The 13,895-nt window shown below is 39.8% G+C and overlaps 1 protein-coding gene across 4 annotated transcripts in view; it reads right to left on the minus strand.

Moving 5' to 3' along the window:
- The window catches only part of PTPRR (protein tyrosine phosphatase receptor type R), a 243,328-nt gene that overhangs the window by 83,753 nt on the left and 145,680 nt on the right, over positions 1-13,895 (minus strand). For all 4 annotated transcript variants that reach the window (XM_019835222.3, XM_045062069.1, XM_045062070.1 and 1 more), the window contains one exon: positions 10,464-10,726. In XM_019835222.3, the coding sequence (XP_019690781.1) occupies positions 10,464-10,726 (263 nt within the window). The remainder of the gene's footprint in view (positions 1-10,463; positions 10,727-13,895) is intronic.

The raw sequence follows: 13,895 nt of genomic DNA on the forward strand, positions 1-13,895 counted from the left end.
GGAGGCAGGCTGGGGGTGCCTGGAAAAAAAGCATTTTTGAGGCTCATATTCAAACCTCTGATTTAGAATAAAAATTGGCTCCTGAGTAAGAGGATTTATATCTTATAATACATATTAGCCAATAATAATTTAATTTGACCCATTGTCTTTAAAATGACTTGTGGATTGAATGAGAAATGAAAATGATTGGATGCCAAGCATTGGTAGAAAGCACATCATATTTCAAAGTGTTCACACCAATTTGTTATTTCTTAAGTTACAGCTCTTTCATCACTACACTGGGACATTTTTCTAAACTACCTGTCAAAAAAGATTATGTTTTACCTGCCAGAGAGGACATTACAGTCATGGATTTTTTTTTTTTTTTTTTAAACAAAAACAAGAACGAGCTTCCTTTCCCTAGTTGAGACTAGTTAAGAATGGCTTCAACATGCAGTTCTCCACTAGAGGGCACTATTTGCACATACTATGATCAGATAGGCTTCATCTAGGCTGGTTTCAGAACGTATCCAAGAATGGAGCACTCCCACCATGTTTAAATTACATCGAGATAATAAGGAAGCATTACTGAATGCAAATGTCATCTTAACGTTTGTAATATACATGCAGGTAAGACAACAACAACAAATCCATCACTTGAAAAATAATTTTGCTAGAGTCACCTGCTGTGGGCGATCTGTGATTTTTTTTTTTACTGTTTTGCTATAGAAGTCATGTATTAATAGCTGGGAAAATCCGATGAGAACACAGTGGAAACTCACTTCATAGGAAAACAATGTTTGAGCACTCCAGAAAATGATGTAGTGGATCCCTGAGCTGTTACATATTTCAAAGAACTCCAAAGGCAACCATTTGCCTGCAAGGTAAAATCTCCTGACACAGTACAAATATTCAGAGCTGGTCTTTCTCAAAATAGGAAGCAAAACGTACTCTGGGAATCATCTGTGCCTGCCCTGATTAAAATGCTTCCACAAAAAAAGGCCACTTCACCTAATTCTTTCAACCTGTACATCTAGATCTGGAACATGGTCCCCTGGCAAAGACTTGAAATCTCTTGAAAAAGCCCTGCCTTTAGTACTTTCTATATCAAAACTCTAATTTGATAGATCACGGGTAGAGAGGAATCAGTGAACCTGAAAACATTATACCACAACAACCTCTTCTTTAGGGTCAAGACAACAGGAGAGCTCTATAGAAATGCCAGCATTATGCAGTTAGGGGAAGTAGGCATAATTTTCTCCAAAAATAGATCATATCTACAGAATGGTTCTAAGAGTTCCCAGAAAAGAATTGGGCTTTGACCCCCATTGTGGGAGTAGAAATGGAGACCACCAAGTAAAGCTGGAAGCCAGTGTCCAGGATCAGATTGCAAGTTAATGGGTGTTGAAAGATGGGTCGGGATGGCATGCTGAGAAACTCTTTCTGCTTGAATCTCAGGACCTAGGAGCCCTTGTGATGGGTGGTCTGATGGAAGACACAGAGAGGAGGACCCAATGGCCCTTACTCCTATTATTCCTCCAGGGGCCACCTGGGGAAGGGAAGGTGGGGAGAGGAAAGGAGCTATTATAGTGACTGCCATCACACCCGCTTCTGGGTCTACACTCCTGGGACTCACTCAGCCACAAAGTCTCAAACATCTCAGTATGCTTTGAGAAAAGCTAGGTCTGTGCTTGCCAACAAGTGGTGGCCAATTTTCCCCTATTTTTAATTCCTTCAAAATATGTCTTGGCTTTTGTTCTTCTATCCCTGGGTTGTATCCCCTGTCATTTCTTTTCTTTCATTAATCACTATTACCTTTTGTCTCATGACTTGCCATTGATTTTTAGGCAGATTTCAAAACTTTGGCCTCCATTTTCTTAATCTTAGTGGGTTTTTTTTAATAAGGAACACTTTACAGCTCTGTTTTTCTAACCCTGCAGAATACCAACACACCTCCATAAAAATGCACTCATGTCTATCCTACAAATAAAGAGGAAAACAGCTTGATGTTCACTGTAAACAAAGGGTTTGTGCCTATTTCCAAGGCCTCCCCAACTCTGGATGTCCCCATAAAAGTAATTTATAAGGATGTGATAATCAAAACCAAGGGAAGCCTAAGATTATACCAACTGTATCAGCTAGAAGGAGGTAGAGCATAGTGGTTATATGCAAATTTATGTTGGATTACCACCGGGCCTCTAGAATGGGAACAACCAAATAGAGGAAAGGCTGAGACAGACTGGCAGTCAGACTGGCACCCTCCACTTTGGGTGTTTTGAATCTACCTCATAAAATTGAAATTTACTTGTTTAGAATCTGAAAAACATTTGAAAGCCAAGCATGAAATTTGCTAAGAGGAGTAACAGCAAGAGACTCCATAATATACCTACTTAGTATATACATTGATTTGTAACCTATTTTTTACTTATTTTCCATAGAATATAGAAATGTGCTTCCCTGACACTCCAAGGTAGTACTTGTTAGGGGTACTTAAACAAGTTTAGCATCTGGAGCCAGATTGCTTCAGTTCACATTCTATTTGTCACTCTCACAACCCCAGTGAACTTACTATTATGTTATTTGTGTCATAACCTAATCTCTCTGAGCAGTCGGCTCCTCACCATAAGGAGGGGCTAATAAGTCCCTTGTGAGGATTAATTGAAATAATGCATGTAAAGTGTCAATAAATCTTATTGAATTGTTTTGAATGACATTACCTGGGGTTAAATTAGGATTAATTTCTAGATGGTTGTTTGTTATGTGTTATGCTATGATTCCCATATTGTCAGACTGGAAGACATGAGTCGTGGTTGATAGACAGCGCTGGGTGGTGCTGGGTCATAGGTTCCATCAGAATGACTGGTGCTTATTTGAAGGAGGCTTCCTGGTATGTGTATCACAGGCAAGATCAAGGAAGTCTGGAGTATAAACCTAGCTCTGCTGTAACTAGTGTCACCACCTTTGGCCAGTGTAGTCATGTTGTGGGCGCTCCACCCAGAGCACCTTTACCAGGCTGATGCCCCTCCCTATCCTTCCCCCACTGCTGGGAGTTTTGGCTGTGAATGGCCCACAGCTGCCACTTCTCTGGAGAATCATCCTTGGCTGATGGGAGTGGCCTAGGCCAGAGGCGCCTACAAAGTTATGCCTCCACCATCCCCAGGATGGCCTGAAGTCAACGGCTGACTGACATGGGGGTACAGATGCCCACCCTGAGGTAGAACAACTGTTCGTGAGGTGCCACTCATGCTCCAGGGCTCCCTGCCTGAACAGGCTGAGATCAGATGTCAGCTGAAACCACCTCTTTGCTTGGCTTCTCCTCCGTTCTGCTTCCCCTACTCTCCTTTAGGCTTCTCCTGAGAGCATTGTCTCAGTAAGTCACTTGGACAAGATTCCTTGTCTCAGGCTATATGCTCTTCTCACTCAAGACCTAAAAGAGAATTCTAGGTCTTAGTTTCACTAGACAGAAAATGATGGGTCTATTTCATGAATACAGATTTTAATTTCCAGAGTAGTTTTGTCTTTGTAAATGTTGTACCTTGACATTCAGTTGTGTCTATTCTATCCTTTTCTTGTATTTCCCAAAGGGAGATTAGTTGAGGAGCAATTAGGTATCTTCTAAGTCAAAATTTTTGAGCACTGAAATGTTTTTTCACTAGGGAGAGCAGGGGACAGAAGTCAGAACATTCCACCTTGCCTAGAGGAAATTATAGTAAATGCAACTTTTAGTTTAGATGTAAAATACTCAACATTTTCTTGGCCAGGCCCATGTTTCCATCGCTTCCACTGCTGCAGGCATTTTTAACTTTGACAGAAATCTCCCGGGCTCAGCCTAAAAAACCTTGTTTTTTTTAAACTTGTTTAAATTTTTTTTAACGTTTCTTTATTTTTGAGAGAGAGACAGAGTGTGAGCAGGGGAAGGGCAGAGGGAAAGGGAGACACAGAATCCGAAGCAGGCTCCAGCAGCCCCGATGCGGGGCTTGAACTCACGAGATCATGACCAGAGCCAAAGCCAAGTGCTTTAACCGACTGAGCCATCCAGGCACCCCTAAAAAACCTTTAAAGTGACATAGCTAGGTGTTACATCATCATCTGCACATTTATGGACACCTAAAGAAACCATATCATGGTAGAGTTAAAGAAAAGTTAGAGAACGTTCATTCATTATGGCAAACCTCGGGGGCTAATGGAGGCCTCAGGTGTGATAGAAATCCTCTGTTAATGCCACATTCCTCTCAGCCCACTGAGGAAAAAAAGTCGGGAGGAGTGAGGGTGCCCTGTTAAACGAGACACCCTTTATGGACTGTTCCTTAACTATTCTTGCCCACTTTTATTTCTAATGGAAAATCAAATTAAGAAATAGTGGGAATCTACCCGTCTGCCTGTTAATTTCCTTTCCATAAAACTGGCTGTTAGTCATACAGTAGCATAAAGAAGAAATTTGTAGGAATTTGTATTTTCGAGTTCTCTGCTTTCCCAAGTGAAGGAAATGTATCATTCTAGGGTCTGAGTGTGATCTTTTGGTTACTGGAAATTTGGAAGCTGGTTCGTATACAGTTCTCTTGCGAGTGACAAGCAGGGAATTTGAGGAGGACCGGGACGGGACAAGAGAAGAGGGAACGGGAGCCGGCTCTGGCCTCATGCTGTGTCAGCATGTGACCTTGTTGTCCAGCTTAACTATCACCAGAGCTGTGCAAGGCACGTGCTATTCTCCTCATCACAGGTGAGCAAACAAGTTCCCAGTTTTGTATGCAATAGGTGTGGGGCAGACCTCTGAATGCACCTCTTCAACTCATAGACTCACCATGGGAAATGAACTCATCTGTTAGATGACAGCGGGTTTAATATTACTGATAGTTATTAGATTACATTAAATGGTAAAATTTATAAACATATATTTATCAATAGGATGAGAAAAACTATAAGTCAATTGACATTTTAAAACGTATTTATGAAAACATAAAATAAAAAATATTTATGATGTCAAATGGCAGCCTCAACCCTATTAATTCAGTTAAAAAAAAAAAGTTTCGACTTTCCTGAGTTCAACCTGAGCTAAAACAGGCTCATGGAATGGGGCCACAGGGAAAAAAGAAAGAAAGAATGCTAGATTTCCTTTTCCTCCTTAAAGGCAAAATGCCATTTTATATTGATTGTTAATTTTTTTTAAAACGTGTATCCACTTATTTTGAGAGAGAGAGCACACACAAGCATGTGAGCAGGGTTGGGGCAGAGAGAGGGTGAGAGAAAATCCCAAGTAGGCTCCTGGCTGTTGGCACAGAGCCTGACATGGGGCTTGATCCCATGAGCCATGAGGCCCTACTCGAGCTGAAGTCAAGATCCGAATGCTCAACCAACTGAGCCACCCAGGCACCTCTTGATTGTTAATTTTATCGTGTCCTTTGAAAAAAGGCAGAACAGATATTATCATGCCTATTTTGTACATTGCAGAAACGACACAACATAGGACTTAATTATCTTGTTGACTCACTTATTTAGTGAATGTCAGAAGCAATATTAGCACAGAGACTTAGCCCTGGAGTTTATCATTAGGCTATTTGTTCTTGTGGAAGTTTCCTTGGAAAAATATGAGATCTCTAGATGCAAAGGCACATTAATTAAGAAAGTCCATAATATTTTTCTGTGTTTACAATGTACCAGGGTTGCAGGGACCATGGTAGACACAAGAGCATTTGAGCCTATACCTGTCCTGAAGGGTCTTCCAAGCTGGTGACGGGACAGGACAAACTACTTGAAAACCAGTGTTAGTCCCTTTCTGAATAATTATTCTTTAATGAAAATCACTGCTAGAGGAGCGGTGCATGTGAGAATTCAGAGGTGTTAAGAATCCCTGTGGGGATGGATAAGTGTCACAGCCAACGGTAGGAGGTTAAGTTTTGGCTGGGATTTAGAGACTAGAGATAGACAGGAGGAGAGAGAAGAGGGACCAGGTGAACACAGATGCAAATTTAAACAGGACTACAGCGCACTGGAGAAGACTGGATGGAACGGAAGGTGTATTTTGGGAGTAGCAGCAAACATATTTGGAGAGAAGGATCAGGGTCCAATAGTATAGGACCTCTAAGGTCCAGCAAGCTGGTCTGGGCCTCAGGCTGTAGGCACAAGGGAGCTTTTGAGGATTTTTACACAGCAGTACTGTTACAATGCAAGTACTGTTACAGCAAAATAAATCTGAAGAGTGTATGGTACAAATCGAAGGAGGAGAGAAGAGGATTAGATCAGGCAGAGGAGATGAAATAAATGAAATATGTAACACATGCTCCTCCTGGTGTCATTCTCATGATCACAGGACACAGTAATTCAAATAAGAACTAATGAGATCTGGGCCTAGATCTCAAAAAGAGAAATCAATAATGAGAAAATCCGAGGAGCAAGAATCAATATGATAATGGTGAATAGTTGGAAAATTTATCTTCATAATTTTGGGGATATATTCTTTGTGTTTAGGTAAAGCATTCACATTCGGTCTCTATAGTTTCTTTTATTTATTTATTTTATTTTTTAAATTATACTTTATTATTAATAATGTCACAGGAATAGATTCTCTCCATCAGAGATGAGAGATTTATATGGCATGACCCAAAATATTTTGGGGACAAGTGACTCATAGTTCAGCCTCTATGGTCTCATGGAGATTTTAATGAAGCCAGATTTCCATACAATAAACAAGGCATTATTATTTCACTTCAGGATCAGAAGATGGAGGGATATAAAACACAAGTCTATTTTAAAGACACCATTAGAACACATAAGCATAAATTAAGTTTTAAGGCTTTTAAAACTCTCAGAAATGTTTCTTGATTGCATGGAACACTATACACCTGTCATATTTTACCACTCTTGAAACATCACTATACCATCTTAGCAGGGAATTATGGCAGAAACAATGGGGTGAGAATAGAGGAAGAAGGGGTGATGGGAAAAGCAGTGTTTCCCTACATCTGAAAGCTCACCTGAGAATTATTCATTACAACATTGATCATTCGTTCATTCATGCAAGCATTTATTTCCAGGAGCTTTTGTTTTTTAGGAATTATGTTCTACATGTAAAAGACATGTAAACCATATATGTGTCCTTAAGAAGCTTAGTCAATGGGATGAGATAGATTAGTTTTACATACACTTGAGAAGTGCTATAAATACTGTATGCACACAGGGTTGTGGAGCTAAAGTAGAAGGGGGCAGAGGAGAGGAAACTGAATGAGTAATATTGGTGAAGTGGACTAGAGGAAAAAGGAGAAGGAAGGAATGGCTTCCAGAGGAAGTGACACTTGAATTTCCCTCTCCAGATGCTCTTCCTACTCCCCACTCCCTCTTCTTACCTTGGACCCACCTCCCTAAGTAATCCAACCACAACCATCTTTTCTGTTGCTACCTGACACCCGGATAGCTCCTAAAGCAGTGCCTCCAGCTCAAATCAGCCTCTCTGATGGAACTTGGAAGCTAAGGGAAGAAAGGAATCTAGGTGGGAACCTAACGGTGGCCACCAGAGAGCCAGAAGGATAGTGTCTTGGAGGCCAAAGAAGGAGAAGATTTTAGAAATGAAGTAGACATTGGTGCTAGATGGGAAGAGAAATGAAATATGTGCTTTGTATTTGGTGTTTAGGCCATTGATAAATTTGGCAAGTGTGCAAATAGCATGGATTAAAGTTTGAAAATGACCAATGAGGCAACGAATACACTCTACTCTATTAATAAGACACTCCTCTGAGAAAGGAAGGAGAGACAAGAACCAGAGAAGGAAATGGGTTAAAGAAGTTTCTTTGACACAAGAGAATCTATGCTAAAGTCACCACGTTAGCAAAGAGGGCACAGTTGAAAACAGAGAAGGAAAATTGATGGAGCGAGCTATCAGGAGTGGGAGCAACTGACCGGAGGAGTCCGTGTGGACAGAAGAGCTTTCTCCTCCTCTGAGGTGGGAAGGAAGTGGGAGGCGATGGGTGGGGAGGCGGGGAAGTTTGTAGACCAGGTGGTAGGGAATCTGACACTGATTACACACTTACTCTGCTAGAGTCCCCACGTGGACCATGAAGATGAATAAGACACCATCCCTGTGCTCTCCGTTCTCAAACGTTCGCTTCATTTAAATGAATAAAGGAGTAGTTAACCTTATGCTGCTTGAAATTCAAACATGCCCAGCAGTGGCTGACAAAAGGTAGGATTCTGGCAATAGGTACTTCCTAGAGGATTTCACCACTGGCCTTGCTTAGAATTGGCAGCGCATGATGAGTAAACGTTAGTCTGACTTTTAGGTAGCTTTATTATCATCTTTAAAACATCTGTAGAAAATGACCACCTTATTGCTTTCATCAGAGCAAATCTCTTCTGCCACCCCGCTTGTGGTACATCACCTCAGATACTTGCTTTGAGGTTTCATTTGGAAGCAAATCAATGTATAAAACTCATTTGAGTGACAAAAGCAAAAGAGCCTGAAGGAAGCAAAGAAGTCGAGTTTAACCCCTTCATATTACAGATGAAGAAAGTAAGGCCCAGATAGGTGAATGATGCATATGAAGCCACTCAATCCAGCAAAGGGCAGAGCTGGGTCTGGAATCCAGTTCTCCGGACTCCTGGTTAGTCTCCAGGAGAAAGTTCCATCTTGTCTACAGCCCAGACAGCAGTGTTGTGGTACCCAACTAAGAAAATAGTACCTGGAGATCCACATGGATCCATCAGGAAACCAACCAGTATTTGGGGGTGATGAGGAAGGAAGGAAGACTTGATTGCTCTCTGTTTTTCTTCTGTTATGGAGTCAAAGTGTTCTCCCTTTATAGGACTTTAGAGATCACTGCAACAAATACCTTTCTTTTTACTTCATTCATTTTTTTGGACAATATTTCAAAAAATTTGAATGACCACTTTGGTCTTCTGAAGTTTTTATATTTTCTGAAGGGATGTGGCATGTATGAATGTGTGTGTGTGTGTGTGTGTGTGTGTGTGTGTGTGTGATGGGAAATATATTTAGAGATGTGATCTGAAAACCTAAGACAACAAAAAGGACAGTGACAGAAAATGAAGATATAGGAAAATAAGAGGAAAATGAATCAGGGGAGTGTACCTTGAGAGCCTCTCAGTTACCCCACTACCCTCACATGCAGTGTTGGATATAACATCAATCATATATATATATATATTTTTTTTTTGAGAGAAAGGGAAATAGAAAGGGAGTGAATGAGGGAGAGGGGCAGAGGGAGAGAGAGAAAGAGAGAGAGAATCCTAAGTAGGCTCTACACTTACCATGGAGCCCAATGGGGGGCTTGATCCCACAACCCTGGGATCATGACCTGAGCCAAAATCAAGAGTTGTATGCTTAGCCGACTAAACCACCCAAGTACCCCATTCATATTTTAAGTATAGATAGGAAGCTTCTTACTTTAAGAAATACCATGCGGGGTCGGGGGGGTGGGGGGAGCGCCTGGGTGGCTCAGTCGGTTGAGCATCCTACTTCTGCTCAGGTCATGATCTCACGGTTTGTGAGTTCAAGCCCCATGTTGGGCTCTGTGCTGATAGCTCGGTGCCTGCTTCAGATTCTGTGTCCATCTCGCTCTCTGCCCCTCTCCCGCTGTACTTTGCCTCTCTCTGTCTCTCAAAAATGAATAAATGTAAAAAAATTTAAAAAGAAAGAAATACCTTGGGAAAGCTTTACTTAATATTTTTGGGGAAGTAAAGAATTAGCTCTTTTATGTACTTTGCATATCATGGTTTTCATATATTGGCTTTGTTTTGAGTGAGAATGTGTCAGTATAAGTACATCACAAAGGCAGGTAAGGCAACTAAAAAAAATGTCATGGATTTTGAGATTTACTGTTTGCTCAGAAGAAGAAGAGGGACAACTTCATAAAAAATTGATTTGTGGGGTGCCTGGGTGGCTCAGTTGGTTGAGTGTCCAACTTTTGATTTTGGCCCAGGTCATGATCTCACAGTTTGTGAGTTCAAGCTGTGCATCGGGCTCTGTGCTGACAGTGTGGAGCCTGCTTGGAATTCTCTATCTCTGCCTCCCTTTTTTTCTGCCCCTCCCCTGCTCACACTCTCTTAAAATAAATAAAATAAAGCTTCAAAAAAATTGATTTGTGACAATGATTCTTCCCACTTCACATCAAACAATGTGGGCTTTGGTAGGAAATATCTTAAGTTTATTCCTAGTCCTTCTATCTACCAGAGTTTCAATGACAATTAAAAGAGATAGTGTTATGTTACATCATCAGCCCTTAAAATGTACTCAGTACATTTGATTATAGAAGCTGTTCTGTACTTGAAGATGACCTTGGCTTGGGTCTCCACAGGTTAAATGGAATCTGATGTAACGAAAATATTTTTGTAACATAGCTAGATTCTTTGTAACATAGCAAGATGGCAGTAAGCAATTTTAAATCCAATATGCCAATCATCTCTGGTTCTATCATTTTTAATTGGTGAATAATCTTTTAAAAAAAGTAACCTGTAGGGGGATACAGAAAAGCTCTTACCTCTCCTGAAGTCCTATGGGCTTCATTTTGAAAGGAGAAGGGCAGACAGCGGTGGTAGCTTTGATCTCAGGAGTGTATCGGCCTTGAGGGTCCACAACCACATTCAGCACCTTTGGGGCTTGCTCGGGCTGGACCATGCTGTTGACTGTCTTTGCCTCAGACTGTGCTGGCTGTAATGCAATGGGTGATAGGTGGATCTCCTGATTTTTCTCTTTATCTTGTCGCAAGGAAAACTGAAACTTTTCTTTTAATCTGTAAAGAATCTATAGAAGGAGATACAAAGTCTTGCTGTCATATTTTGCACACTAAACAACAAAATATAATCTCTTCCAACCCGACCCAGAAGACAAACTAAAATGACGGTTCAATGATAATACAACTAAGCAAAGCCTTCCAGAATGGTCTCTCAATTTTATTATATTGAGATTTTTTTCCCCAAAAGGATGTAGTTGGTATTTTTAATTGTTAAACAAATGTGTTAATGGATCTATTCTTCAAATATATATTCAAAAGAAAATTTGGCTAATTTTATGAAAGTGCCAGATGTCAGTTTGATCACATGCAAATCTTTACTCAAAATGGCTGAAATGGAAGGCTGATGAAAGGAAGAGCCATGAAATATGTATGGGCTGATGACATTTACAGAAACAGAGATCTTCATCCAGTACAACACGGGAGAATAAAATCTTGTAAAATATTAATGAAAACATGGTTATGTTATAAATCTTAATTTCTTATGTTGGTAAATATCCACACTAGCCATGTATTAACTTGAATATCTTGTAACTTCTTCAAAAATTTAAATGTAGGGCACTTATCAAAGAAAAATTTGGATAACCAGAATTTCATTTCTTACCTCTTTCCCCTTTTAATTAAAAAAAAAATTTTAATGTTTAATTATTTTTGAGAGAGAGAGAGAGAGAGAGAGAGAGAGAAAGAGAGAGAGAGAGAGACAGAGTGCGAGTGGGAAGAGGAATAGAGAGACACACACAGAATCTGAAGCAGGCTCCAGGCTCTGAGTTGTCAGCACAAAGCCTGACGCAGGGCTCGAACTCATGAACCACGAGATCATGACTTGAGCTGAAGTCGGGAGCTTAACCGACTGAGCCACCCAGGCACCCCTCTCCTTTTTAATCTTGAATGCATGTAGGAAAAAGCAAACATATTACTTTCCTCCATTCTCAGAGCCCTTTCTGGAATGGCTAATTCACTTCAGAAATGGTAGGATTGTCATTTTTAAATTTTTGAAGGAATTGGGCTGACTTTGCTTGAACCCTCCATGGACTGAATTGTAAGGGAGTAGAGTTTGTTTCTCATCCTCAGGCTCTCTTTTAATCAGTTTTTCTTTTCTATTTTTATTTATTTTTTTCCTTTTTAATTTATGATTGACTTTTATTTTCTAGAGAGGGAAAGAGTATGCAAGCGAGGGACAGGGACAGAGGGAGAGAATTTATTTATTTACTTTGAGAGAGAGAAAGCTCTAGTGGGGGGAGGGCAGAGAGCAAGAGAGACAGAATCCCAAGCAGGCTCCAAGCTGTAAGCTCAGAGCCCAATGCAGGGCTTGAACTCATGAACCATGAGATCATGACCTGAGCCAAAGTCAAGAGTCAGATACTCAACAGACTGAGCCACTCAGGTACCCCTATTTCAACTTTTTTAAAAAAGATTATTTTATCTTTTCTGGTTTTATTAAGATGTAATGGACATATTATATAGTTTAAGGCATACAACATAATGATTTTATTTGTTTTGCTCTTAATGCTGACTCCTCTACTCCAATTACCGCAGGAACTATATGCCCTTGGGGTGCCTAGTTGGTGGCTCAGTTGGTTAAGTGGCCAGCTTTTGGTTTCAGCTCAGGTAATGATCTCATGGTTCATTGAGTTCGAACCATGTGTTGGGCTCTGCACTGACAGTGCAGAGCCTGCTTGGGATTCTCTCTCTCCCTCTCTCTGCCCCTCCTCTGCTCTCTCTCTCTCTCTCTTTCTCTCTTTCTCTCTCAAAATAAATAAACTGAAAGAAGAAACTAGATGCCCTTGTATTTCTTCAAGTATGTTCTCAGGAAGTGACTTGATAAGTTAATGCACATAAAGGGATGACTTAACCCATTGTCTGTAATTACAGCACTGACAATGTCTGCATTTCAAAAAGCTTTGGGCCAACTGGACTCCCTTGTTTAATGTCTGAAATCCATTAGCTGAACGAGTGATATTTTAAGGGAGAGGGCTTTCTTGGCACTTTTCAATCACATTCACTCTAACTAGTCCTAAGACTAAGTCTTTCTTTCAAAGTTCTTTTAAATTCTAGTTATATCTATATTTGAAATCTACTGGAAAAAAATATATATACATATACATATATATTTGTTAAAGAATTAATAAACAGAAAAATTAAATTGAGAAATAAATTGAGAAAGAAATAATCTGAAATAATGGAGAAGATAAATACCTTTGAGAATGTATTTCAGGAAAATTTTAGAAAATATTTGTCTAATGTTCTCAAAATACATTGGTAGCACTTGTGTGTATTTATTTGAGGAAAATGAAAACACTAATTCAAAAAGATATATACATACCTATGTTTACTGCAGCATTATGTAGTAACAATAGCCATGATATGGAAGCGACCTCAGTGTCCATCCATTGATGAATGGATAAAGAAGATGGCATATATACACAATGAAATATTACGCAGCCATAAAAAGAGTAACATCTTGCCATTTGTAATAACATGGATGGACTTAGAGTGCATTATACTAAATGAGATAAATCAGAGAAAGACAAATGCTATATAATTTCAATTATATGTGGAATCTAAAAAACAAAACCAATGAGCAAAGAAACAAACAGAAGCAGACTCATAAATACAGAGAACAAACTGGTGGTTGCCAGAGGGAAGTGGGTAGGGTAATGAGGGAAATAGGTGAAGGGGATTATGAGGTACCAACTTCCATTTATACAATATAGAAGTAACAGAAGCATAGGCAATAGACTCAATAATACTATAATAACATTGTGTGGTGGCAGTGGTGACTATGTTTATCATGGTGAGCACTGAGTAATATATAGAATGGTTGAATCACTATATTGTACACCTGAAACTAACACACATTGTATGTCAACTTCACTACAATAATAAAAATAGAAAATGGTTAAAATGGGCAAAAAATATGTTGTTAAAAAGTCTGCTTAACAAAATAATATTCTAAAAAATCAAAAAGAAGCAAAACACAACAATGTAAGATGAAAAGGTATCAGACTGAGATGAAGAAGAAAAGGATTTTAAAAGCTGAAAACTCGGGAGCAGGATGAAAATCTTTTAAGCAGTAAAGAACGGAAATGACAATGCAGAAAACACAGCCAGTGGCATATGTGGCAAAGTCAGGAGATTGCCGGAATATGTAGCAAAAAGATAAAGAGAAGAAGGCGAAAA

The sequence above is a fragment of the Felis catus genome, chromosome B4 (genome assembly GCF_018350175.1).
Source record: "Felis catus isolate Fca126 chromosome B4, F.catus_Fca126_mat1.0, whole genome shotgun sequence".
Lineage (NCBI taxonomy): Eukaryota > Metazoa > Chordata > Mammalia > Carnivora > Felidae > Felis > Felis catus.